This window comes from Alligator mississippiensis, chromosome 7 (assembly GCF_030867095.1).
Source record: "Alligator mississippiensis isolate rAllMis1 chromosome 7, rAllMis1, whole genome shotgun sequence".
NCBI classification, from domain to species: Eukaryota; Metazoa; Chordata; order Crocodylia; family Alligatoridae; genus Alligator; species Alligator mississippiensis.
The window spans coordinates 41,277,815-41,303,600 of NC_081830.1; the positions used below are offsets into that span (position 1 = coordinate 41,277,815).

The window sequence follows — 25,786 nt, forward strand, 5'->3', positions numbered from 1 at the left end:
AACCATTAGCAATTATCTTTGAGAACTCATGGAGACTGGGTGACGTCCCAAAGGATTACAGAAGGGCAAACATAGTCCCAGTTTTTAAAAATGGGAAAAGGATAATTCCAGGGAATTATAGACCAGTCAGCCTACTTTTGATACCTAGAAAGATTATTAAACAGTCCATTCACAGCACTTCAGAGATAATAAGATAAGAAACAGCCAATATAGGTATGTCAAGAACAAATCATGTCAAACCAATCTAATTTAGTTCATTGACAGAGAACCATGTCAAACCGATCCGATTTCCGTTTTTGACAGACTAGCTAGCTTTGTAGATAAGGGGGGAGGAAAAATTGTGATATATTTTGACTTTAGTAAGACTTCTGACAATCTCACTTTATTTTTTTCTAAGCAAACTATGAAAATATAGTCTAGATGAAATAACTATAAAGTGAGTTCATAGCTAGTTGAAGAGCTGTACTGAGAGTAGTTATTAATTGATCACTGACAAAATGAAAGGTGTTTTTAAGTGAGGTTCTCTGTGGTCTGCCATGGGTCAGCTACTATGCAATATTTCCATTAATGACATGGATGATGGAATAGAATACATCTTTTAACTTTGCAGCCGACAGCAATCTGAGAGGGTTTCAAACATTGCAGGCAAGGATGTGATCTTCAAACATTGGAGAAATGGTCCAAAAACAGTCAGATGAAATCCAATCAAGACAAGTACACTTAGGAAGGGAAAATTAAATGAACAGCTACAAAATGGAGAATGATTGTCTAAATAGCAGTACTGCAGAAAAATATCTGGGGATTAGAAAGATGATAAATTGAGTACAAGTCAATGATGTAATGTTAGAAAATAGAAAATATATATTTCTAGGATATATTGACAGCAGTGTTGCATATAACACGCAAGAGCTAATTATCCCACTGTACTTGACACTGATGAAGCCTGAGCTGGAAGACTGTGCTATTTTGGACACCACATTCTTTAAAAAGATATAGAAAAAGGGAGAGTATCCAAAACAGAATAAAAATAATAAGAAATTTAGGAAAAAACTATGAAAAAAGATTGAAAATATTGAGGTTTTTTCAGTCTAAAAACAGAGAAGAGAAACCAGAAACATAGCAGTCTCCAAATATATATAAAAAATAGGAAGAACAAGGATCTATTGTTCTTATGTCTGTCAGAGATAGGAAAAAATAATTGTCTTAATTTGCACGGATGGATTTGGGGAAAACATTATAAATACACAAATAGTCAAGCAATGGAAAAGGCCATCTAGGTAGGCTGTGGATCCCAGACATTGGAGGTTTTTAAGAAGAGGATAGAGAACCATGTTCAGGAACAGTCCGTGTCAGCAATTCTCAACACGGGTGCTGTGGCACCGGTTCGGTGGGGTGCCACACAGTGTTCGTGCTGTTAGGTGTGCACTGGTGATTCCAACGGAGATTTCAAGCTGGAATCCACAGCATTAAAAATACCTGAGCAGTTGTGGCCTTTCTGAGCGCTTTGCAACGGAAGACTTGTTCTAGCGGGTTTCCACACTCAAAACAATAAGTGAAAGCTAAGAGCCGGCATCTTCTGAGGGATGCTTGAGCCGGCAAAGTGAGACCCACCGGGGTTTGTACACTGGCTCCTGCCCCCTGGCAGGTGGAAGGCCTGCCCTTTCTCCCGCCTGTCCGCTTCGGGGATATGTTGTGCGAAAGTGGTTGGCACTGTACCCAGCGTGGCGCAGTTTCCTCAGCACCTTCATTTGCCCCCTTCCCCCCGCCCCCCTTCCTGAGTTTTACCGTCTTTTCCCCCGCATTTTAACGGCTTTGCTTGGGAAATGAGATGCACCAAGTCCAATGCTTGGCCGTGGCTCTCTGCCATAACACACGGTTCTTGGGATGCTGGACAGTTCCTCCCCGAAACCGTGAGCGAGAGTCCCGGGGTGCCCCGAGGGAGCCGACCTGAGCAACCCCCCTGGGCTGCCGGGGACCCGCGCGGGTCCGGAGCCGGCAGCGCTCGCTGCAGGACGCGTCTAGGGCTGCAACGAGGGGGCAGGGCTTTGGTGCGGGGGGACTGGACAGCGCCGACCCCGCCCCAGGCAAGGGGTGCCCCACACGAGGGGCCTTGTGGGCGACCCTCCGCAGGGACTAAGCTGTGCCGCAAGCTCTAGCCCCGCCCCTCCCTTCCCCTCGCCCCGCCCCCTCCCGCTCAGGGGCCGGAAAAGGGAGGGGGCGTGGCCCCGGTCACGTGCCGAGGGGCTTTTCCCCCACCTCCTGTCCCCAACCTTCCGTGCACGTGACGGGGGTTCCCCACCTCCCCCCCCTTCCCTCCCCGCAGCGGCTTCAGGCGCGATCCCCCCCGCACGGAAGTGACGTGAGGCCGTTCGGTTGCTGCGCACTTCTCTGAGCGGCGCCGCCGGGACGCATCGCACCAGCACCGCCCAAGGCAGCCCCAGCCCCGGCCCCACAGCGCAGCCCCGCCCCGCCCCGCCTCACCTCGCCCCGCCGCCCGCACCGCGCCACGGCCGGGGCCGTCGCCACGACGCGCCGCAGCCGGTGAGTGCGGGGCCGGGCTGGGGAGGGAGCGGGCGAGCGGCCGGGCCGGGCCTGCGGATAGCGCTGGCTTTCGCAGCGCGCCCGGCCCGCCGTTATGTAACGGGGCCGGAGCCGCTGCCTCCCCTGCGGCCTGCGCCGGGCCTGGCCCGGGTCGGCCCGGACCCCGCGTCGGGCCCGGCCAGCGCCGAGGGGAGCGCAGAGCAGCGCCGGGTCCCGCATCCGCAGCGCGGCTGCCCGGTAGCAGGTGTCGGCGGAGGGGCCGCCACAGGCGGCGGGTCTGAGGCGGGCGCCGGCCCTCAGCGGTGTAGCCCCGGGCCTCGCGCCTCCCTTTGTTCCTGCCCCCGAGGAGCTTCCTTCGCGGAGCGGGTCCGCTGGGCGGGGGGAAGGGGGGCAGCCGGGTCCTGCCGCTCCCCGCAGTGTGAGGGGCGCCGGGAACGGGCCGGTAGCGAGGTCCCGCGCTACACCCAAGAGCCCCCCTCCCTTGGCGGCCCTGTTGGACCGGCCCTGGGGAGCTCCTCCTCTTCCACTGGGGCATTGGTAAATTTGGATGGCTACGAAAACGCCAACAGTTAAGGCAAACGGAGCCTGATGCTGCGGTTGAAGCCAGCCCCTCCCCCTTCCTCGGCCCCAAAGCTGCCAGCAGGGCTGAAAGGCCCAGGCGCAGTGGGTGTTTTTGGGTGAACGCTTTTATTGGGCCAACTGCATCTTTGGGATGCAAGACGGCCTGGCCTCCCTCACCAGCGCCACCGATCAGAGACGGGAAAAGTGGGATTTGCGTCGACCGCTGGGTTGTCCTAGAGGTCATGATCTGGCGGGGGAAGAATTTACTGTATGTTGTTTTGCAGTAAATTTGGGATGCACAGTAAGGCATGCAGCACCTAATCTGACTAGACTTTCTGTCTGCCTTGATAACCTTTCATCCCAAAATGGGTAATTGCAAGCGTCATAACACTTCCAAACCGCTAAAGCATGCAGCTTCCCAGGTTCTGCTTGTTGTGGCAGTAATTACACATTTTGATTTTCCAGGTGGAAAGGTAGGAAGAGTTTAAAGCCTTTTGAGGTTGTATCTCTGCAGGGAACTTGTGACAGATGCATCTTGTTTTCAAAAGGAGTATGGAATAACCTAAAACTAACTTGAAGAAAGTGCTCTGATAGGCTTGTGGGAAAGGAGAAACATGCATATCTAGTTTCAACAATCATAAGTGTACTGGGAGTAAAGTTTAATTCTTTCAGCCTCAGGTTTCATTTTGTACTGAGAATCTGTTATTCTGCCTAAAATCAATCAAAAGCAAGTAGTTTTGTAGGACTCCTGATCAGCTGATGCTTTAACTGTACAATCATGCTTTCCCCTATATTATAAACACAAAATTGAAGCTGGTGTGATTAGCGCATTGTAACTCCTGGGAGAACGTCTGAGTTTCCCATGTAAAAAGTGGGAATTCTTGTCTTCAAGAAATTGCTTGGCTGGCAAAAGAAAGAAGAAAGTAAAAGCTTCTTGACCAGGAGGATCCTATTGCTTATTGTCATTTATATAGCGTGGTAAGATTTGACTTAATCATTGATGAGGGAATTTTATGTGAAATGGTGCTCGGTAATTCCTGTAATTCATAACCGTGGTGTCTCACATGCTTAAGTTTTATAGTGAGCACAAGTAATCTTATTTCATTCTTATACAAAACAAAATGGTAGCCAAATGACTAATTGAGTACGTAGTACTCTGAGTGTTTATCTGTAATTCTAAAACGTGCTCCAGGCTCATTCCTGCTTCACCTAATAAATGTCTTTGGGCAGAGGTGTGAGCCTCTCAGATATAGATGCAGTTCCTGGCCATTTGACATGCTTTCTTTGTGATTGTTGGCAAGTTGCATAATCCCATCCCTCAGTTCTGTCTCAAATAAGGAGATAATATCTACCTTCTAGTAAGGTTTGAGACCCCTGCATGTAAAAGTGTCATGAGGTAAAAAATATTCACAAGCATGTAAAACAGTACAGGAGGTGTTGCCTTTAGGTTTTGCTACCTTGGAAACTTCCCTTGGCATAAAACCCCCCAGCATCACTAAGGTAAATGGTGACCGCAGCATGTTTTGTTTACACTAACAGTTTGCATCAGTGTATCTGTGTCCCAATGGCTGAAATCTTGGCAAAACCCAGTTTAGCTAAAGCTTTAATCAAGGTCACCTGTTTAACTGCAGAAGAAGCCTAATCTTAGCTCTTTCCTGGTAAGAAGTGGAGAAATTTATCTGTAGTTTCAAGTCTGTAAATATCACTGCTTTTTTTTATTTTAAGCAGCTTAATTTTTTTTTAAAGCTTTGCATTGCACCCTAGAGGCTGAGCTGAGCAATCAAGTGAGCAAAAAAAAAAAAATTGCCATTTAAATGTGGGGAATGATTGTAATTGGAAATATATTGACATGCATATTGACGTTCCTCCCCAACAGATGCAAGGCTGCAGTAGAAACTGGATTCTGCTACATTTTATAATAAACAACATTAGCCTTCTAAAAGTAATACTGGATGGTTAAATTCCTTGAAAGTTTTTCAGCACCGGTCTTCTCCACCTCAGAGAATAAAAACCTTTGGAGCACAGTATGCCTGTATCTTCAATAAGCAGGCTGTTTAAGTGAAATTTTTCCCAAGACCTGTAACACAAAGTCGAAGGAGATGAACACGCACAGCTTTCAGCAAGTTCTTTTTTCATTTTATTGCTCTGCGGTTGACATCTAGCAGAACTTGTGAAAACTAGTACTAGTTCTTCTGTTGAAGATGGACCACTGGGCAGTAAATAATGCCTGTATAGTTGTTCTGCACTTTTATGTGTGTTTGTGTGTGAGAGTAATCTTAGGAGAGGTACAAAAGCATTTCTGTGGTCTGTCTTCAGTTCTTAACTATGAGTAATGCTGAAAAGCACCTCTGTTGCAGATGATGAAGTTTCAGTTTTGGCAGTCAGACTTCATTGCCCAACTCTCTGAAACATTAACTTCAGAGGCATGAAGTTTACGTTTTTGTCTCTGCCCGAAGGTGAGACTTAGAAAGCTTGAACAGAAATTACTGTAGTGGTTTGGCTCTGGTATTAATGAAGAATCCCCCCTTCCCCCTATTAAAAAGTTTCCAAGCACATTTCAAATTAGTCTTCAGTTAAAATGATGAATGAAAGCTGGCATGGAGGTCATCCAAGGTGAGGACCTTTATGTAGTTGGGGGGAAAAAACAGTTGTTGATTTAACAAATTACATGTAAAGTCATAGAAAAGTAGGGCTGGAAAGGACCTCAAGAGATCATCTAGTTCTAGTTCAGCTTCCCAGCTCAAGACAGATTCATCCCTATCTAAGCCATCCTAGACCAGTGCTTGTCTAACTTGTTTTTAAAGACTTCATGAACAACACTTTCTTGCAGCTACCAGGCACAATGTCCAAAACAAAAACATGCTAAATTACCACAGGGTAAAGCATGAGGGCAAGGGTACACTCAATGTCCTGCTACTGCAAGTACAGGAAGTAATTGTTAAATTATGCTCAAATGATCCAAAGATGATCATGCACAGTAGACACATTTTTGGGGCCATATCCAAAAGTTCTCCTCTTAAGCAATGAAGTAGCAAAAAATAGATGCATTGCCCCAGGAAGGTGATCTTGGTTACATGGCTGGCTAATCATGTGTGCTTGGGGTAAAGGCACCAAACTCACAAAGTGTAAGACCCTGTGGCAGCTTTACATTGAGAACATGGGAGGTGTTAGGTAGTACTACTTAGTTTTTCCACAGTATCCTGGTGGAGGGGTTGGCAATCTATGTATGGCCCACTGAGCCTTTCAGTCCAGCTCACATTGCTGTGGTTTTGTGGCAGGGTGGATTCGATTTTAAATCAAATTGATTTAAATCATGATTTAAACACAATTTAAATCACTGGTCAGGAAGCCTCGATTTAATCATTGTTCTTGATTCATGCATTGTTAAAAAGTGCATTCTTGTTTGATATCTTTTATTCACTTAACTTCTTGAAACTGCACACTTTTAGAGAAAGGTAAGGACTTGACTGCGTACCCAAACTTGCAGAGAGACAATAGGGCTGATGTATGGGTAATGATCAGGTTTGTTATCTCTTATCTCCATATACTGCTGTTAGCAACAAGCTCTCTTTGCCTGAAGAAGGGTGTTTGTGTCTGAAAGCTTGCAAAGAACAATTTTTCCAACTATTTAGTTGGTCTAATAAAAGATATCACATCTACCCAAACAACCTTGTCTGCCTATGATCTCTGGAGAGACAAATCCACAGTTTGAAAACTGAAACTAAGCATCACAGAGGTGTTTAATGGGATCTTCTAGACTGAGCATTGAGTCCCATTGGTAGAGTGGTTTTCTTTAGTCTTTACTAATCTATAGAGGAGCCTCTGAAAGCCCCATAAGATTGGGCCTCTAATATAGTCCATGGCCTCTTGTGACCTATTTATGAAACTTCTAAAAAGGTTACATAGATATATTGTCTCAAATAGTATATAATTAGAAGTTATAATCCCTATTCCATGAAGATCTTTTTGAGCCTTAACATGTCTTAAATTAAAATTATCTTTATATAAATTACAGTAATTATTTTTTTAAAGCATCTTAACAAAAAAATTAAAAATCCAATTTAAATTAAAAATTTGATTTATTTACTTTTAAGTCACTGATTTTTATCCCCCCTGCTTCATGGTAGGGGGTTTTCCCTGCACCATGCCATAGCCAGGTGCCTGAGGCTTTGGCAGAGGGGGAGTTGTCTCTTTGCGGTGCTGCCATGCTTCAATCGGCTACCTGAGGCTCCAACAAAGGGGAAGCTTTGCCCCTACTCAGTCGGGCCCCAGTTGGTGATACAGGTTCCGGTGGAGAGGGACTTTCACTGTGCCACTCTGCAACCCAGTGGTGGTAGCAGCTAGGTCCTAATGCTTACCTCTCTGTTTAAACGAGGTCTTTCCAGGCCCAACCCTCCCCTGCCCCGGGGAAATATTGCTGACCCCTGTACCTGTGGTTAGAGGACTTGCTTTGACTTCTAGGATCTTTTCAGCCTGAGGAGACTGAACCCCACATCTTCACAGAGCAGTGCATAAACCACCCCACCTTTAACCTTCCTGTGAAAAGGTGGGTAGCTAAGAATGTAATATTTGTAGGACTCTACTTAAAGGACAGAAAACAAGGAGGAGATGGAACATGTCAACAAAATCAATCTTGGGAGGATTATTTCTCATTTGTAATTAATGACTTGCATAATGAACCCTGGAAATAGGGGCTAGAATTATGCACCCCAGGTAGACTTGGAATTAAGGAAATAAAATAGTAAACAAAAGATGCAGACATGATAATAGAATGTCGGACAGGAATAGCGTACAAGTGGATGAATGTTTTTGTTTGTTTAGAAAGAGAATACATAGGGAGAATATTTACTGTTTCTCTATGCAGATAAATAGTAAACTGCCAGTTAGGCTAGCAAGAACTTCAATGACTAAATCTTACTGTGGCTGTAAGCAAAATATCCCACAGCCTTGTATATGGAGGACAGGATAAATGAGGAAGCGCTGTATCGTTACTAAAGGGAATTAGGCGAACTGTCCTAATTACCTGACAAACAATGAAGAAACGTTAAATGCTACTGTAGATAACTTCCTTAATATCAGGCACTGTAAATACTAGCTTACTTCCATATTTTAACTTGGCTATTAATGGACATGTTGCTTTGATTTTTCAGCACAAGATGTGTGTGTGTTAACTTTCGTATTAGTCTTGGGTAAAAGGTGTAATTCCATATTGTGCAGTGTGTCAAATTTTATGGAAAATACAAGATACTTTCTGGAAATCATAATGTGAATTCCTGCTATTTATACAAGCTAGCATGTTTTGCTTATCGTGCTAAGTTTGGTAGTTTAGGCACTGTTTATCTTGTCACTACTCATCTTAAAAATCAGACTGCTTTTTTGGTACTTATACTGTTGACTACTTGCTTGGCTTGTCCAATGATGCTTTGCTGGCCAATTTTTACTTTAATTCCCTAGCATAACAATAAGTCCTCAATAGTGCATGTAGTGCCTTTTTGTTCCCAAAGTATTTTTAACATCATAAACTTTGTATACAGTATTCACAGAACACTGAGTAAAAACAAATCTTGGTCTTGACCTTGAAGTCCCTTAAATAGCATTGGGCAGCTCAAAAGAGAGTATGAAGTGACTTGAGGAAGGTGTATTAGCAGATAATAAGGCTTGTTGTTGCAGCTTACCTTTTCTTTCCAGGAGAGCATACTTTTCATGACAAATTGGCATTTAGCAACTAGAAAAGGAGATGTAAATCTGGAAACGTACCCAAAACATCAGACGGCTAAGGCAGTGAAGTGGCACAATTTCGGAGGAGATTTCCCCCCCCACCCTCTCTTAAATTGATTGCAGTACACTTCTAACTTGTCACTGCTATTGCTTCTAAATGCTCCATATGATGCAGTGAATTGGTTGCTATAATTAGTAACATTAGCAGTTTGGGAGATTAGAATACATTATAAATACAAAAAGTATGAAAACATCTTTATTGTCCCCCCCATCACTTCAACATGTTTTCTGTTCCCATTTTAAGGTCTACGTCTGTTCTTGTTTAAGATTGGTCTTTTCTGGTAAAGATGCTAATTAAGACCAATTTTAGATGTGCACACTAATCAGAAGTTTGAACTAGCTGTGCCTTTCTAGTAAACCTATGCCATATAGCATAAACATTTTTAAGCTATCTCCTTTCTTTATTGTGTGAGCTAGTGTTGCTTCAGGAACTAAGATGTGGTGAGAGACTGGAATATTAGGCTAAGGGAGTTGCTTATGCTTATAGCAGTTTCCACAGACTAGCAACAGGAGCAGTGCAGAATTTGTAGGGTGAAGGGAGAGAAGGGGCCTGAACTCCATGTCCCTGGAAGCCTGTGTTCCTAGGAGGAAGTAAATCAGGTCTTGCATGGAAGTGCATGTACATGGAAAAATGGAAGAGAGCAGGCAGCTATAGCCATGGTGTAGTGGTGGTGAAGGCTTGTTTGAGAACAGGTGTTTTTGTTGCTCTGTAGGATAGCAAGTGATAAGATCAATTTTTAAAAAGTATATTCAATCCATGGGGAAACACATTTCTTCCCTAGTAACGCTTCCTCAAGGTAACTTAGGAAAAACGATGCTTAGAAGCTTAGAAGCAGTTGCAGTGCACATGTTTCTTCAGCTGCAGGTCAAAATTATGATGGATGGAATAGGTGTTGGAATGATGTACTTTACTGTGCATTTCTATTTGCATTTAAGGCATTGGTTGTTTGGGACTCCCTATAGTGTGCTAACTGTGTTTGATAGTTGTTTTTGTTTTTTGTTTTTTTTCTTGCCTTTAGTTTCTGAAACCATGAATCCTGTTTATAGCCCTGGATCTTCTGGGGTTCCCTATGCAAATGCCAAAGGAATTGGTTATCCAGGTAAGCAACCATGCAGTATATCTCACTTTTTGTCTCTTTAAAGCTGTGTTTGTTGATTGCTTTGATTAAAATGTAATCAGTAGATACTAAAGTGATATAGTGATAACTTCTTTTTACTACATTAACATTTCAGGAGTAAATGGGGCATGTAAGTTACTTGACATTCAGTGTTATATTTGTTTTTCCTAAAATGCCTCTTCCCAACTAGAGCCTCAAGATAAACTGGCTAAATTAAAATTTCATGTCCTTCAAGGAAACAATTTGGTCTACTGCTGCCCTATTATTGCCTGCCACTTAATTTCTCTTTTCTCTTGGTTTTTATTGGCAATTGGTAGTCTTGAGATCCATGATCGCAAAACAGATGTGGAAACTTTGTAGGGGGCATTGCAGAGACTTTTCAGGTATATTTTTAGTGATGGCAAAACCATGGGGACTTGTGTTTCTCTCTCTTGTTTTCTGGTTCTGTGCTGATGGTTCATCCAACCATTGCCTGGTTCTGTCCTTGACATTTTCTATAGCCTTAAATCCAGTGGGCGTGTCTACATGTGATGCTTTAATGTGCATTAGCCCAAGCTAATGCACAGTAAAAATGGCACGTGTTGGCTATTCATGCCTAAATTTGATGGTATCAAACTTTGGCGTGAATAGTTAAAGCGCAATAATAAATGTGTCGATGCGTTAAAGCGCATTAACGCTCTGTGTCAACTAACTTTAGTCCCAAGTCAGTCTACACACAGCTTTAATGCCTGCACATCTAGACACCTGCCTAAGCCCACTTAATGCACATTAAACTAATGCATGTTAAACTTAAGCATGCTTAAATACATATGTAAACATACCCAGAGATAGTCATCAGTTTCGCTCCTGGTGCCCTGAGGAGTGCAGCAATTGTATCAAATTATTAATCAGGCCAGCGCAGGATTTTCTGGGGAGAAGTATGAAGTGAAGAAACAAAATACTTCTTGCTTCTGTGAAACATTGCAGGGGGTTCTAATGTATTACAGGGGTGTCAAGTCTGGCCTGTGGAGCCATTTCACATGGCCCATGGGGCTCGTAGAGGGCTTGGGAATTCAGGGGTGGGGTCCACTGCAAAATTCCTAGCTATGTGACCCAATTGGAAACGTTTTAGTGGTAGAAGGGTGAGCAAAGGCTGTGCTTAATCTCCATGCTTCCACTGTTCACCCTGACACCACTGCTGTCTCTGGATCTGGCATGGGTGAGTTTGACATCCCTGCTATAGTTGCATGTATACATGTATGTATTTCTGATATATAAGGTTAAGTGAACTCCCCAGTTGCTGCTTTGTACAGTGATTTTTAAGTGTCTGGGGCAGTGGAGTCTTTTGTCATCCTGTGGGAGACTATTTCCAACTCAGCAGGTATCCCTCTTCCCTTTATCCATATTAAATTAATCTCTGGTTCACATCTCTCAGATTTTTTTATAGATGTGTGCCCCCCTGCTTGGGTAAAGCATACATGAAAAGGTTTGTTTCAGAAAAGTTAGGAAGTCGGAAGAATTTACTTTGGTTGCTCTTGTGAACTTTCACGTCTTCTTGACATTTTGGTACTTGGAAACAAATGCAGTGCTCTAGAGTTGACACCAGAGTTATACAGAGTGGGACTGTTGCCCCTTCATTTTCTAAATCTTGCCCTTCACTTTCTGGTTTACTGCAACAAAAGTTAAATGCCTACTTTCTTTTAAAACCATTAAAATAGCAACAAAAAACAAGAGATGGAGAGAACAGTTGCTGTACAGTATGTTGCAGAGCATGAAGCTCTGAAACTCTTAGAAGAGCGGTCTTGTTCTCTGCCATAACTAGTTTATTGGTTGTTCTATAAACTACATTAACATTATAATAAGGAGTAGCAGTTTTACACAGAGTTGGCTTTTCTTTGAGAATGGATTGAGTTTAACAAGCAGGAAACCTTGATTTATTTAAATCAAGATTCAAATTGTAGATTCAAATTAATTTATTTAAATCCTGCTTTTGATTTGTACTGTTTTTCTAAAACAAAAGTTCATTCTAGTTAATTTGTTTAATGATCAAAACACTGATTTGTAATTGGAGATAGGCTTCACGCTAAATTTGATTGTGCATTTTGTTAACCAGGAGGCTACACTATATCTTTACCCATTTAAAGCATTTGAACATAATACATTTAGAAAGTTTCCAGGCTTTCTTTTTATTATGTATAAAAACAGTGAATTACATGCTTCTGATAATGCTGGTTAACCAGATTTATTAAGTTGCAGTAATGGTTACTCAAGTAATATGAACAAAACCAGTATTTTAAAGTTGCGTTTATTAGTTATTTAAAACTACTTGAAATCTGCATGGAGACTTTTTTTTTCAAAATGTTTTTACTTTTAGAACATTGATGAAACAAAGGAAAAATTAAATGTTGTTAGTGGATTGACAGTTGCCAAATAGGATTTTATATAATGTATAAGCAGATAATAGTAATGTTAGACCTTAACACAGGTAGTCTAAAACTCTCAGTTTAAATAGGTTTGTTTTTAAATATTTTTAAATTCTTCAAATCTGTTCCATCTGTCCTAGTTCCATTTGAAAAAACTTGTGCATTTTTGTTAGGTTCTTCACAATCTGCAAATTAAAAATCATAGCATCCTAGCTTCACAAGTTAACTATTGAATTTAATAAATTGATTATTCTTTAGAAGGCATATTCTTTTTCCATTTCCTCTAAAGGCTTTGACTACATATATTTGAAATTATTTTTTGAGAGTCTGAATGCATATTAAATGCGAGTCATATTTAGCATTCTCCCCCGTGAACAGGGTATCTCTGTATTTTGGCTAGATCATTCATTTTGTGTTTAACTGAATGTAATTGATTAGATAAAATAGCTTAAAATAAATTACTGGTGTATACGTTTGTATTGCCTTAAGGTGGCATATTGACACTGGTGATTTAAATTATAGTGTCAAATTAGTTCCGGTTGTTTTGTACTTTTCTTTTTGTTCACTCTCTGTTAAGTAAATGCTGGACTAATTAGGTGTCATGTCAGATAAAATTGCTCAATTGTGACATTTTCTCATAGATTCTTCATTCAAAATTACCGATTTATTTTTGTTGTAGTGTTTTCTCATGTTTAGAAATAATTTCAAGTGATTGATGGAAGGCACATCTTGTCTGGAGAAAATGTGGAACCAGAACCATTGAGATGCTTTTTACTGTAGACCCGCCTACCTAAAACAAGTGATCAAAATTCAGATGCTTTGTTCAGAAGGACACATTTTGTGTGGAGAAGTTATTGAACCTTATTTCATGTTTGTTTTACATTTCTCATAGATAACTTGCTCCTGGAGCATCTTGTTCCCATGGAGCTGAAATTATTACTCAGGAACTAAAACCTATGAAATAAGAGAACTGAAAGGCTTATACAACCTAAATAATATTGTAGATAGCCTAACCATTTCACATAAGATATCAGATTGACCTAAAATATTTCATTTTCATCTAGTTAACTTTGTAAGTAACTGTAACTTAGAATATCAAAAACTCATTCTAGCAAATACAACAGCTGCCTTTTCTATATCCCTGACTTATATATTTGTACAATTTTTAATAATGCTTGGCATAAGGCCTGATGTCCATCAACTTATTTTATAAATGTATAGAATACCAAATATTTCTTGAGTGCTTTATAAAATGTAGGTAAATGTATACTTCTGGTTCCAAAGCATTTACAGTCTTTATTGTTTAGAAAAGAGCAATAGCAAAGGAATTTATTTTAATAATAATAATAAAATTGAAGCTTCCAGCAAGTCAAAGTCTAACAAAAATGCCTGTGTTGTCTTTTTTTTTCCCCAGAGAACTTGTCACTTGTATGTCTGTGAGTCTTTTTAGTAGTACCAGTTTTTCACCTGGTACTCTTGCATTATGAGAAACAATAGGATCCCTGTTTTCCAAACAATTAACTCAAGTAATGCTTGTGTATGGAAGGATAAATCCATCAAGCTATATAGCTTTCTATTTTTCACTAACACATGAAGTCAGTGAAATAACTTCTTAAACATGTAACCCATGGGCAATTAAATCACTCCATACTGTTATTACCTTAACAGCTGGGGCCAATATTTCATGTTTCTTTACTTGTGGTACTTGTGTTCTGGTGTAAAGGGGTCAGGATAGCATTTTGCCATTGTCTCACTAAATTGCTGAGTATTACTGCTGTGTTTTGATGCTATATAAGAGTTTAACCACCATCTGAAGGCAAAGAAATAGGGATGGTGGGTTAAAATTGTGGGGTGAATTGGTTTGGTTATTAGTTTGTTTTTTCTGGCTATTTTGGGAAATGAATCCAGTCATTCAGCAGCATTTACTACATGGTAAAAAAGTAATTCAGCATTTGTATGTACTTCATTGTTTGATTGGTGTTCTTGTAGATGTTTAGACCAGACTTTACAAACAGACTGCAAATTGCAGGAACATGTTTAATTTGGGCTTTCACTTAAGAGGGAGAACAGGGCCATCAGCTTCTTAGCTGGTCCCCTCAACAAGTATTCCATCTCAGATTTGGTGGCATCCCTTGTGGAGCCATGGCAGTTACCAATTAGGATCAGTTCTATCTGATTTCACAGGTCTTTGGTACAAGTGTAAAGGGCATCATTCTTTGAGATCAAAGCAGGTGGCTTCATTATCTTCCTAACCTTGGATTGTTCTTTTATCTCTTAGCTGGCTTCCCAATGGGCTATGCAGCGGCTGCTCCTGCCTATTCACCTAATATGTATCCTGGAGCAAATCCTACCTTCCAAACAGGTATGAAATAAAATATCTATTGCTTTAAAATACTCACTGCTTCAAAAGAGTTTGAAATCGGGAATGCAGGGGAATTTTGTAGTTTAAAATGTATAGCAGTGTTCTTTCACTTGAAAGTAGCTTAGAAAATTGACAAACTAAATTACTTAAATTTGTTTTGTTTGCTTGCTTTGGAGGCATGATTCACCTCAGCATCCTCTGTGCCCCCCCCCCCCCTTCCCCATTCCTCCACGTGCTCTTCTTCCCTATACATGAGAGAGAAAATCATCACTTCTTAGGGGAGGTTTTGAGGCTAGATCGGTAGTTAAAATCCTTTCAGAAATTTTTGGTGCATTCCTTTTGTTATGCAAATTTGTTGTTACCCTTTTTGCATCTCACCCTTTATTTCCAGGTTTGTGATGAAGGTTTTTGAAGGGATTCTGGAATATACCCCTTTCACTACCTCAGACCTTTAGCCTCCTAAAATTAAGTTGCTGCCTCCCTGTCTTGATCATGTCCTGATCCTGCACATAGAAATTGTCCAGTGCACATAAATACTGTCCCGTAGTGGTTACAAATCTGGACAGTTATACAGTTCTTTTTCTACTTGGTCATGGGGAAGGAGCTGTGTTCAGCAGCTACACCTGCATATTGCTTAGCTGGGGTATAGGCAAGGGGAAGGATTGGAAGTTGGGAGGAAAGAATGGATGCAGAAGGGTCCAAAGAACCAAAACAAAGCATCTTGGAAAACTAGCATTGTGCAAAGTAGGCCTTAGCCTACCGAAGTTCATGCATTTCCAAATAAGTTAGTCTGTAAGGTGCCACCCAGCTCTGCCTTCTGCCTAACCTCAGACGTGGCTAACTGCTTCTCTCTACTCGTAAGATAATATATTGTTTCATAGTGTCTGACAAAGTAGGATACCTACAAAAGAGAGACCTAGTTAGCCATTAGTCTATTGGGTGCAAATCTACCCTGCTTTCTGCCTACACAAGCTCATGCCTCTGAACTGATCTAGAAGGATATCTTTACATGTGCTCTGTGGGGGAGGCATTTAATGGCTTTGAGAGCCCCTTTAATTAAAGCACCTGCAGTATCGCATGTATTCAGCATCCCACACTTTAAAATGGTTGTGGGGGTGCTTTAAAGCTTGTTCAAGCTTCAGTTAAAGTGCCCCTACTGCCGTTTTGAAGCACAGGGATGCCTGCTGTAGAGACCACCCAATCATGAGCAGCCAGGAAAGTTTATACCTTCCCCCTCAGCCCTGCTGGGCAGGCTCAGGCAACTGTCCCTAGGCTGGGGTTCAAGGTCATTATGCAAAAGAGCAGGGGCTGAAGGGCTCTGCATAGCCAGTTGCAGGCAGTGCTAGGCTAACCCCACCTGCTGCAGCTGGCATGGGCAGTTTTACATGTGCTCCAAGAGCCGCTCTAATTAGTGCTGCTGCATCTCCTGTATCAGTGTCCCAGCGCTTAGAAATAGTGGTGGGGGTGCTTGAACTAAAGTTTGTTCATGTTCATGTGTGTATTATAAATGAAAAACAAAGAAAAAAGGTTTGTGTAGTAGTTTAAAATGCCATGCATTATTACTAAATATCGGTTATTGGATTGGCATCAGCCAGTATGGTTTATTAATAATCGGTTATTGGTATCGGCCAAGAAATCTTTGTCAGTGTACCCATAGAAACTGTTTATCCATTTGGCCAATTACTATGCAACTTATCTGGAGAAAATGTATCTAGTAATGAGTGCAACATACAAAAAATGACTGAAATTTCCTGCAGGATGGGAAGAAATGAATTGTATGCAGAACCTAGTAAATTGGCTAATGTGTTATTCCACTGGCGTTGAAGTAAGACCTGGCATTTTTTAAACTGCTGGCCTAGGCACTGGGACAGTAGTTCTCTCGTCCTGGGAAGCAAGCAGTGTGTAGTATTAATACTTGGTTCTTGCTTATGTAGTGTTTAACAGTACCTTTTGGTCTGTCTTAAGATTTTTTTTCATGAACCTCCTAGAGCTCCTCCACTTGAAGTACGTTAAAAATATGCATGCATGTATCCAAATTTAGCTTTTGGATGTCCACATACCATCATGATTAGTGGAAAATTCATACTGGGGAATAGTTTGTTCCAGTTGTCATGTAAAGAATCTGGTTACATCTGCAAGGAAGGCATCAAAGGTTGAATTTTATTAGCCAGTGCTGGCTCTAGAAGTTGTCAGAATACTGACAGTCATAGTCTTAGTGCCCAGAGTAAGTACCAACTCACAAGTTGATCATTTTAAGCTTGCATAATGGCAGGTCCTTTATTCTTAAGAAATCAGGGGAGACAACTCCTACAGATGCCGCGTGCCAATGTAGTGAGAGTTGATACAGATAATGCCTTAAAGCTTGCTTATTTCCAGGGCTGTGGGTTCAAGTGAATCATCAACTAGACTCAGACTTCCTTCTTAGAGGAAGGGAATGACGGCATTGGTTGAGGTGAAGGGGAGTAAACCATTTAAACTCTTACCTATCTGCCCAGCCTTTTAAACTTCTATAGAATAGTTGCTTCCTGTGGAAATATATACATTTCTGAAATATATAAAGATCTGCAAAATGCTTTGCTTGGCAGATCTTGGGTCCCTGCTCCAATTTACTATATAAAGGCATAGCAGGGAAAGTAAATTCTGGTTTCTACTTTTGGGTGATTTGATTTTGAGCTGAGATAAGAGAGGATGGATATTACAAAACCCCCTCAATTTTGCTAAGTCATCTCATTTTGTCATAGTCTACAGTGAGGTCCGGGCCTCTAAGCCTGTTGGGTGTTCAAGTGGACTGGTTTGTTATTCGGAATTGCATGGGAGCCAGTGGACACCACCTCGTGCAGGGTAGACTTTGGCTTGAGATGCGAGAACTCTAGATGAATGCTGCTGGTAGGTGCTTCAGGATATGTCTGTATGGTTCAAAACAGAACTGTTATACTAACCCCTGAATGAAAATCAGCATAGCTAAATTGATGGAACAGTCCTAGGTCAGTAACCTGTACTTAGAAATTTTCTGTGGATAGATATTACAGACTCAGGTGGCACTTTACAACTTCTTCCTTTGCTATCAACTGGAGCTATAAGAGAGGTGCCTGCAACAGTATTTGCTGGGGCCTCTAGAGAGAACTGCATTAGAAGCTTAATTGTCTGTTGTTCATCACAAACTTACAGTGTTACACTGTTTCCAGTGTTATGGCACAGTGCTGTCTTGTACCACTGAAGGCAGAAAATCCATCACCCATATCATCAAAATTCTTAGCGCTGTACTGAAAAGCACTTGTAACTTGTTCTTACCTGGAGTTAGCTTCAGCTGACTAGTTACAGCCCCAGAACCTGTTGCTTCATCTTTATGGGGGGCCTTGTTGACTGCTGTTATGCAAGGCTCCTCTCTCTAAGCTGCAGTGGAAAGCCGGGAGGAAAAAATGTGAATCCATAGCTCTCCTCAGAAAGCTGGGATTGGCTTGAAAGTGCTTGTGGCGTGCAAATGATGGTTTAAGAGTCTGTTTCTATTGGTTTTGATTTTCAGTAGTAACAAAATTATACCCTTAAAATAAATTGCTTGTGATGAATAGACTAAAATAAAAATGTTTGGTGTTCATTTGTTTTGTGCGTTAATTGAGAGCACTTCACTTTGTTCACATTTCATAACTTTAAAATTGACCTGTTCTTCTGACAGCTTTCTTGAGGAGTTGAATGTAAGATTAATCAGAAATTTAGAATTTGATCATTTGTAATACATTCTGTGGTAAAGGAATTCCTTTCATTTTGGGGAAGTGTTAAAATTAGGTGGAACCATGTCTTCGTTTGCTATGTTTTAAGTGTACGGTTTTTTTCAGTTTTACTTAACACTAACACCATCATAGGAGTTCAAAGTGCCCAGATGTTTCTAATTAAGACAAATTGGTTTGGGCAGCTGGGATTTCTAACCTGAAACATTTCTCAATTAAAAGGTACATTACTTATTCTCTTGATACAATACTTTGTTTTTTCATAATCAACATTTCCTAAGTCCAGATCTGCTATGAGATTGGACCATACTCTTCCTGCATTGTTTGTGCAGATGTAACTTTATAAAGCTATCTGTTCTAAACTGCTGTGCTCTAAAAACATAATAGATTTGAATGAGGCAGGCATTTGCTCTTTGAGGGCATGTCCAGACAAACACGCACGTGCAGGGGCATGCGTTTGGGGCTTGTGTAGCAGGGACCTGCGTGTCTCCCAGTGTCAAAATAGTGGCGCCACGCTGCAAATTTTACAGTGCAGCGAATGGTTGTGTTTGCGGTGCCTCAAACAGCTCTGAGGCACTGCAGACTGCATGTGTGCGCTTGTCTGGACAGGGGTGGGGAAAAAAGACTTCATGGCATTACTTAAAGTTTGCATTTACATTTTGGAATAGCAAATGTTAATCTGAAAGCATAGTGCGTGGTAAGTCTCTTTGAATATATTGAATGTCCCCGGGGGTTTGGCTGCATTTCAGCAGAAATTATCTATATCCCATATTTTTCTGCCAGCCTAACATATATACACTAGCCAATTGCCTGTCAAGACCCGGGGGTGGGGGGGGTGGAGGTGCGGCGGCTGGGATGGAGTGCTGCCACCTAACGCCCCATGCTGCCGCTGTTCTGCCGCTTGCAGGAAGTGGGGTGGGGGAACCGAGGCCAGTGCTGCTGGCCCCAGCTCCCTCACCCCCTGTCCAGTCCTCAGCACTGCTTGCAGGGAGCAGGTTGGGGGAGCCGAGGTCAGCAGCACTGGCATTGGCTCCCACACCCTCTCTTCGGTCTTCGGTGTGTCTTTGGAATCATAGTGGCGCTCCCCTATGCTTGGAGCACTCTGATTGGCTGTTTCCGTCAGCCAATCAGGGTGCAAATAAAGCATTACAGACAGACTTAGGCTTTTATAATATTAGAATATTTTTAACCTTTAAATAACTCCATATGCTAGAAATGGACAGTACTTTCCCAGTGTACTCTTTTCTGGGTACATGCTAACTTATTTTATTATTTTAGGCACTCATAACATTAATTTCAACTTTCTGCGGTTCTGTGGTAGTCATTCAATCTGGTCAGAGGCAGTTGGTGTTATCAGAAGGAATGTACCAACAGGTTTTATTTGTTTTTTTTAAATATCTACTATTCATTTTCAGGACAATGTGAACTAGAATTAAATTTTCATTTAAAAAAAATTTAAAAATCAGTTTTGAACAAACCAGAGGTGCCTTTTTATAATGATACACAACTTTTTGGCCCTCAGTGACTAAAACAAGTCATTGTTTAGATCTGTGTGCTTCCATCAGCATCTCCCTGTTTAAGTGTAGGACATCATTAAAAAAGGGTCACCTGATTCCAAAAGAACAAGCAAGATTTATGCAAATAATTTAGCTTTTGAATAGTGCTACTTGGAGCCAATTCAGAGGTAATTAAAGATGGTGACTCTGTATGTTCAAATAACTTAGAATAGCAAAGTCATAAAGTTCAAGGGAAAAACATGACTGATAAAAATGTACTTAGTATCTTAGTGAGTTAATGCTTCAAGACTGTTTTTTGGGAGGGGAAGTGTTTGTGTTTTTCTCTTTCCACAAATGATTCTTTTTGAGGTGGAGAGTTAGTGGGAGGGTAGCTATGTATCTAAATTTAATCTGATACTTTTTAGTAAAAGAGTTTTAGGATCCTAATGATAACTAGTTTAGACCTTCTCATAGGATTACGGGTGAAATGCATTGTCAAAGGATTAATTGTATATTCCAAGTAAAAGTACAGGCAACCCCAGCTTAATGCTGTTTTGCTTAATGCCTTTTGCTATAGCGCTCATTGATACCTGATTCTATTTAGCACTCAGCAAGTTTTGTTATAACATTTACAGGCATCGTACAGCTGGCGCTAAAACTGACACTAATCCTGGCAGCCCTGATTCTGGTGCTTTTGGTGGCTTTAGAAAGTAAAAAGTGAAAGCTGGTTTCGCTTAATGCTTGGTTCTGCTTAACGCTCAGGTTTTCAGGAACCAATTTAAAGTGCTAAGGGGGGGTTGCCTGTAACAACAATTTTTTTTCACATTTATAGATCAGTACTTAAAGTCAAGTGATCTTTCTTGTGTGTGTATTTTACTGCTCTGTCTTAAAATATATATCATTTTGCTCATGAGGACGACAGTGGCCAATTCCTTGTGAATTAGTATACTAATGTTTTTCAGTATTTGCCCTTAGTTAAAATGCTGCCAAACATGGACTTCTCCCTAGCAGACTGAACTAAGTCATTAACATTATTAGGGGATTTGCAGATCATAACAGGGTGCTTCTGAGTATTTGTAAGGGGCCATTATAACCAATGGACTTACTCTTATACTATGGTTTACAAGAAAATGATCTGGGGGTGGTTCTAGCACTATCTCGTGGTTCCCGTGGAGTTGAACATAGATCACTGTAAATTAAGTTCATAGGACCCATCTGATGACCCTTGGGTTAGAAAGTGACTTTGACCTCATCTTAACATAAGGTATCTGAGTGTGTGTATCTCAAGGGGCCTAGGTCTCTTTGACAGTCTCCTCAGAGCAGTACAGCACAGTTGATAGGCCCTGCCTTCTGCTGGCAGTGATGTGCATTGCTGATCGAAGGTATTCATATTCCGTCTCCTTCCAACTAAGGATTGTTATTATTTCAATGGCTGGTGTATAGTATTCTGCAGCAGTTATGGTGCTTCTTTTTGCTGCTATTTCTGCTTGTCTTGGTCATTGGCTCCATTGTTCTGAGTGTCTATTTTCATCGGGCAAATGCTTTCAGTGACTAGGTTCAGAGGAATTAAAGATCTATCTGTCCTTTGCTAATGCAGGTATCAGTTAAGATAAGAAGTTTCAGTTACTGCAATTCCTAACCTGTGAGGAAACTCACTTTTGTGCACTTCAAGATTCACCAAGAACATTCTGAAAAATAATGTTCTCTCTTCTCTTCTATCAACATCTCTTTAAAAATTCCTCAGAATTTATGCAGATGTACTAACTAATTGCATCAAGGTGTGCTGAAAATCAGAGATGGGCATAAGTGCTACGTCACTTTTTAAAATGTAGTCAGTCATTTTAAGCATTCTCAAAACGTTTGCCCTTTTATCTTTCTTTACTCCTTGAGTTTGAGAACTTGGTTTTCAGTATTTACTTTAGCCAAGTCTGAAAATTTTAGCAAACAATTATGATCACATGTAGCTTAAATGGAGAATATAGTGGAGAATGTTAATGCATTCATCTTACTTCCAGGCTGCCTGAGAAATCTTCCTGACCTTTTCATTGGTCCTTATCCAAAGAGTAGGGTAGTTCTTCTGTTCCGGCTGCCACTGAAGTTCCTTTACAAAAGGATTGTTGACTGTAACGCTTACTGAGGCAGACTGGGAACTTATTAGCATTTTAATGTTTGCCAAAAGATTCTGAATAGGTCAGACATACCTAGTTTAGTCTGGTAGAACCAAGTGTTTTGTCAGTATCATAACTAAAATAGCTGAAACAGATCTGTTAGTCAGTTTGAAAGTGGGGCGGGGTAGGAAGTGGGTGGATGAAACTATTTTCATTCTGAAGAAAACATACCATATTTACTCAAATCCAAGATGAGGTTCTTTCCCAATATAACATGCGCTGGGTGGGGGTGGAAAACCCTAGTTTTGGATTAAAGTACAAGGCGATGGTGGAGGACAAGCAGTTGCTGTGGCTTTGGCCTCAACCTGAGATAAGGGATGGAGCCATAGCTGCTGCCTGCCTTTTCTAGCTTACTCTTGCTCCAGATTGGCCCCATTCTAGTCTAGAGCATGGAGCATGTGCTTATCTGGGCCCAAGCCTGGTGGTGGCAGCAACTCTGTCTGGATTTGTTTGCAGTCATTGTTGGTAATTTATTGAGTTCTCAGATCAAACACAAAAATTAAGGATGAAAGTTTGGCAGTAGTAGAATTGAATATTATTAAACAGTACTCTAATGCTCATTGTCTTTCACATGGCTTTCTAATACAGACTTGCTTCTGTTGCAGGTTACACACCAGGCACACCATATAAAGTATCTTGTTCACCTACCAGTGGTGCAGTGCCCCCTTACTCTTCATCACCCAATCCCTACCAGACTGCTGTGTATCCGGTTCGAAGTGCCTATCCACAGCAGAATCCATATGCACAGGTAAGAAAGTGCATACATCTTCTTCCAGTTCTAGTAGTAGTTTGCTTTCAGCCTCCATTATAAACGGTTATATAGTAAGTATTGCATTAATCTCCATGTTGGGGGAAAATTATATTTTTAACTTGTAATGAGTTTTTAAATAAAGAATCTCAAGCATATGCAAAAAATAAACTCCCTGTTCAGGATTTAAATTGTGTTACAGATTGCTTCTTACACATATACCAAAAGTTCTGGGTTTTAAAATGGGTGCCTAAAAGTACATTTCTGTGGTCAGCTTTAGAAATCTAAATGCATGACCTTTATTTTTCAAAAGTGCTGGGGCCCTTTCAAGGTCATACACACTCAAGTACTAAATGCTTTTGAAAATCAGGCTAACATCAAGGTGACCTAGTGTTAAAACTTGCAAAGGTACTAAGTGCCAAAGTATCCAGATCTCTTAGGCGGTAATTACAGAAGTCTTAGTGTTGCCAAAGAAACCAAACATCAGTCACCTTTTTTTTTAAATAAGGGCACTCTTTTTAAGTTTATGACCCTTATTTCAAAATACTGCCATAAGAGGGTTGCAGTGGCTGCTGCTCCTTTATGCACTTTTTTGTAGCACTACAACAATAGCAGGGTCTTTCTGTCTTAGTCTCCATGCTGTACTGTCTTTCTGCTTTTCCATATATCAAACTAGTGTTCTTATGCAGAGCACTTCCCTCTTTGTCCAGCAGTATGATGTCACTGAGCTTTTTAAAGATCACTTTCGCTGTTGTGCACCTCTATGTCTTTATGTGGAGCAATGGACAGATGTGCTATTTGGTGTGCTTCAAAGGTAACTGAAATGCTTCAAATAGCAAGGGTATAGGTGTGCACTGTTGAAGAAGCACTACAAAAATGGTCATCCAAATAAGGTCTTATGGCATCCCAGTGTTCCTCCCCGCAAATGGAGAGTGCTCTGCTGTCCTCTGGCCCAGAGGCATGCAGGGATTCCTGTTCTCTAGCCCATGGCTGGAGAGAGTGCTGCTGCATGCCTTGGTCATTTTGAAGTGCCCTACAAGGTTCAGGGGATAGCTGCACATCTTCATGGCCCCAAATTTGGGATTTGGAGTGCTTCAAATGTATGTCTAGTCATGCCCTAGGTAACAGTAATGTAAATGAGGTCATGTGATGGAGCTAGATGGAAAAGGACAATTACATACACAAAAAAGATGTCTGGCCTTTAACCAGGGTGAAGAATATTGTAATTCTGAATAAACTTGCTTGCAGAGATTTGGGGAAGCAGAATTTTAGGCCTTAATAGAAAATATGTGGTCTTCTAACCATCTTGCAACCAGTTCTGCTTAGCTGATCAGGGAAGGAGATACAAATAGCTGTCTTCAGCAGGATGGATTATGGCCCCTCACTTTGCTAGAGACCTTCCAGTATCGCTGGAAAGCATTACTGCAGAACCCTAAAAGCAAAACTGGCACAACTGTAGGACTTGGGTGACAGGAGGTAACTGATGCAAATTGTCATGCCTAGAGTAGCTAGCTTAATTCTGGACGCAACATTTTAAGCCATTGGGTTATCAGTTCTCAGTTGGGTAGAAGATGATTTTCTGTGCAGCACTTCTGAAGCTTTCAGTTCTCTATTAAAAGTGCTCCTTTTTAGTCTTTTCTTTCTAGTCCCACATAATCATTCCTGTTTCCTAAATAACCCATTGCTTTTTTTTCCATGAGAGTTAAGTACATGTGTATAGAACCAATCTGAGAACAGAATCGGGCTTTTCTCACTTTGCTTTCCTGAACATCTTGAAGCATGACCTCAAGGTGGATTGTTTTAAATCAAGGTGATTTTTATATGACTTGTCTAATTTGGTTATTTTCTAAAGAAAAGTACATTTTCTCTGGATGATGTGACCATTTTAAAACATGTAGATTTACAACTAAATATGCTAGGTTTGGGACATCTTTTTGCTACTGTGGAGGGTACACAATTATATTCATTTAAGCAGTTAGATAATTTAATATTTTATAGATTTTAATTTTACATTTTGATACGTCAACATGGTGAATAATGCATTGATGATGTACTAGATAATTAACTCTTTCCACATTATTTATTTCAGGCAGCTTCTTTAGAATGTTAACTGGAATCAAATGTGCAAAACAGCATATAGCACAGGTAGCCAACCTGTGGCATGCATGCCACAAGTGCTGTGGGCAGCCTCTGTTTTAGCATGTGGTAGACCCAGGAGAAAGCATAAAGGAGATAAGTGAAGGGAATCAGAGTGGCACTCAGTTTGGGGCTAATTTGTGACACACCTGCCAAAAAAAAAGGTTGGATGGAATATGTAATTTTGTTTTGTTTAGTTTTTAAAAATTATCTTAAATTTATTTTGGGTACATAAACTTGTATGTAAATTTTAGACCTGAGCCAATTGGAGCTCTCAGAGGGAAAAGCTACAAAATAGGAGTCGTGTTTACATAAGTGGGTGTCCTGTAAGACTTGAAGAGAGATGTGATGGTTTCCTAAATCAGAGACTGGAGCCTAACACCTGTGATGACTTTGCTGATCTCTTGCACACAGCCCCTGGCTTCTCCATAGGGTTAAATCCTTAATACAGTCTGTGACTTATTGGGCTTGTCTACATATGCCTATACAGCGATGTTGCTACTGTTCTGTACACTGGGCACATTGTTATTTTTAGCTACTACTTTACTTTAGTGGAGTACTGTAATGAGGGAGTGCGCTGCTACAGCAACATAGCTACTGGTCACATGTTGACACATGGTCACTGTAATGCGTTGCAACCATGATGTAGCATCGCGTGTAGACACGCCCATTGTCATTTATGAAGTTTGATCTCAGAAATTAAATGATTTTTTTTTTATCCTGGTTCTTTTCACACTGATAAACAAGCAGA

General features: G+C 41.0%; 1 protein-coding gene across 1 annotated transcript in view; it reads left to right on the forward strand.

Moving 5' to 3' along the window:
* Positions 1-2,393: 2,393 nt before the first annotated feature.
* FAM168B (family with sequence similarity 168 member B) overlaps positions 2,394-25,786 on the forward strand; it is a 32,867-nt gene continuing 9,474 nt past the window's right edge. The window contains exons 1-4 of the mRNA XM_059730907.1: positions 2,394-2,541; positions 9,900-9,980; positions 14,679-14,762; positions 22,757-22,899. Of these exons, the coding sequence (XP_059586890.1) occupies positions 9,911-9,980; positions 14,679-14,762; positions 22,757-22,899 (297 nt within the window). The 5' untranslated portion in view covers positions 2,394-2,541; positions 9,900-9,910. The remainder of the gene's footprint in view (positions 2,542-9,899; positions 9,981-14,678; positions 14,763-22,756; positions 22,900-25,786) is intronic.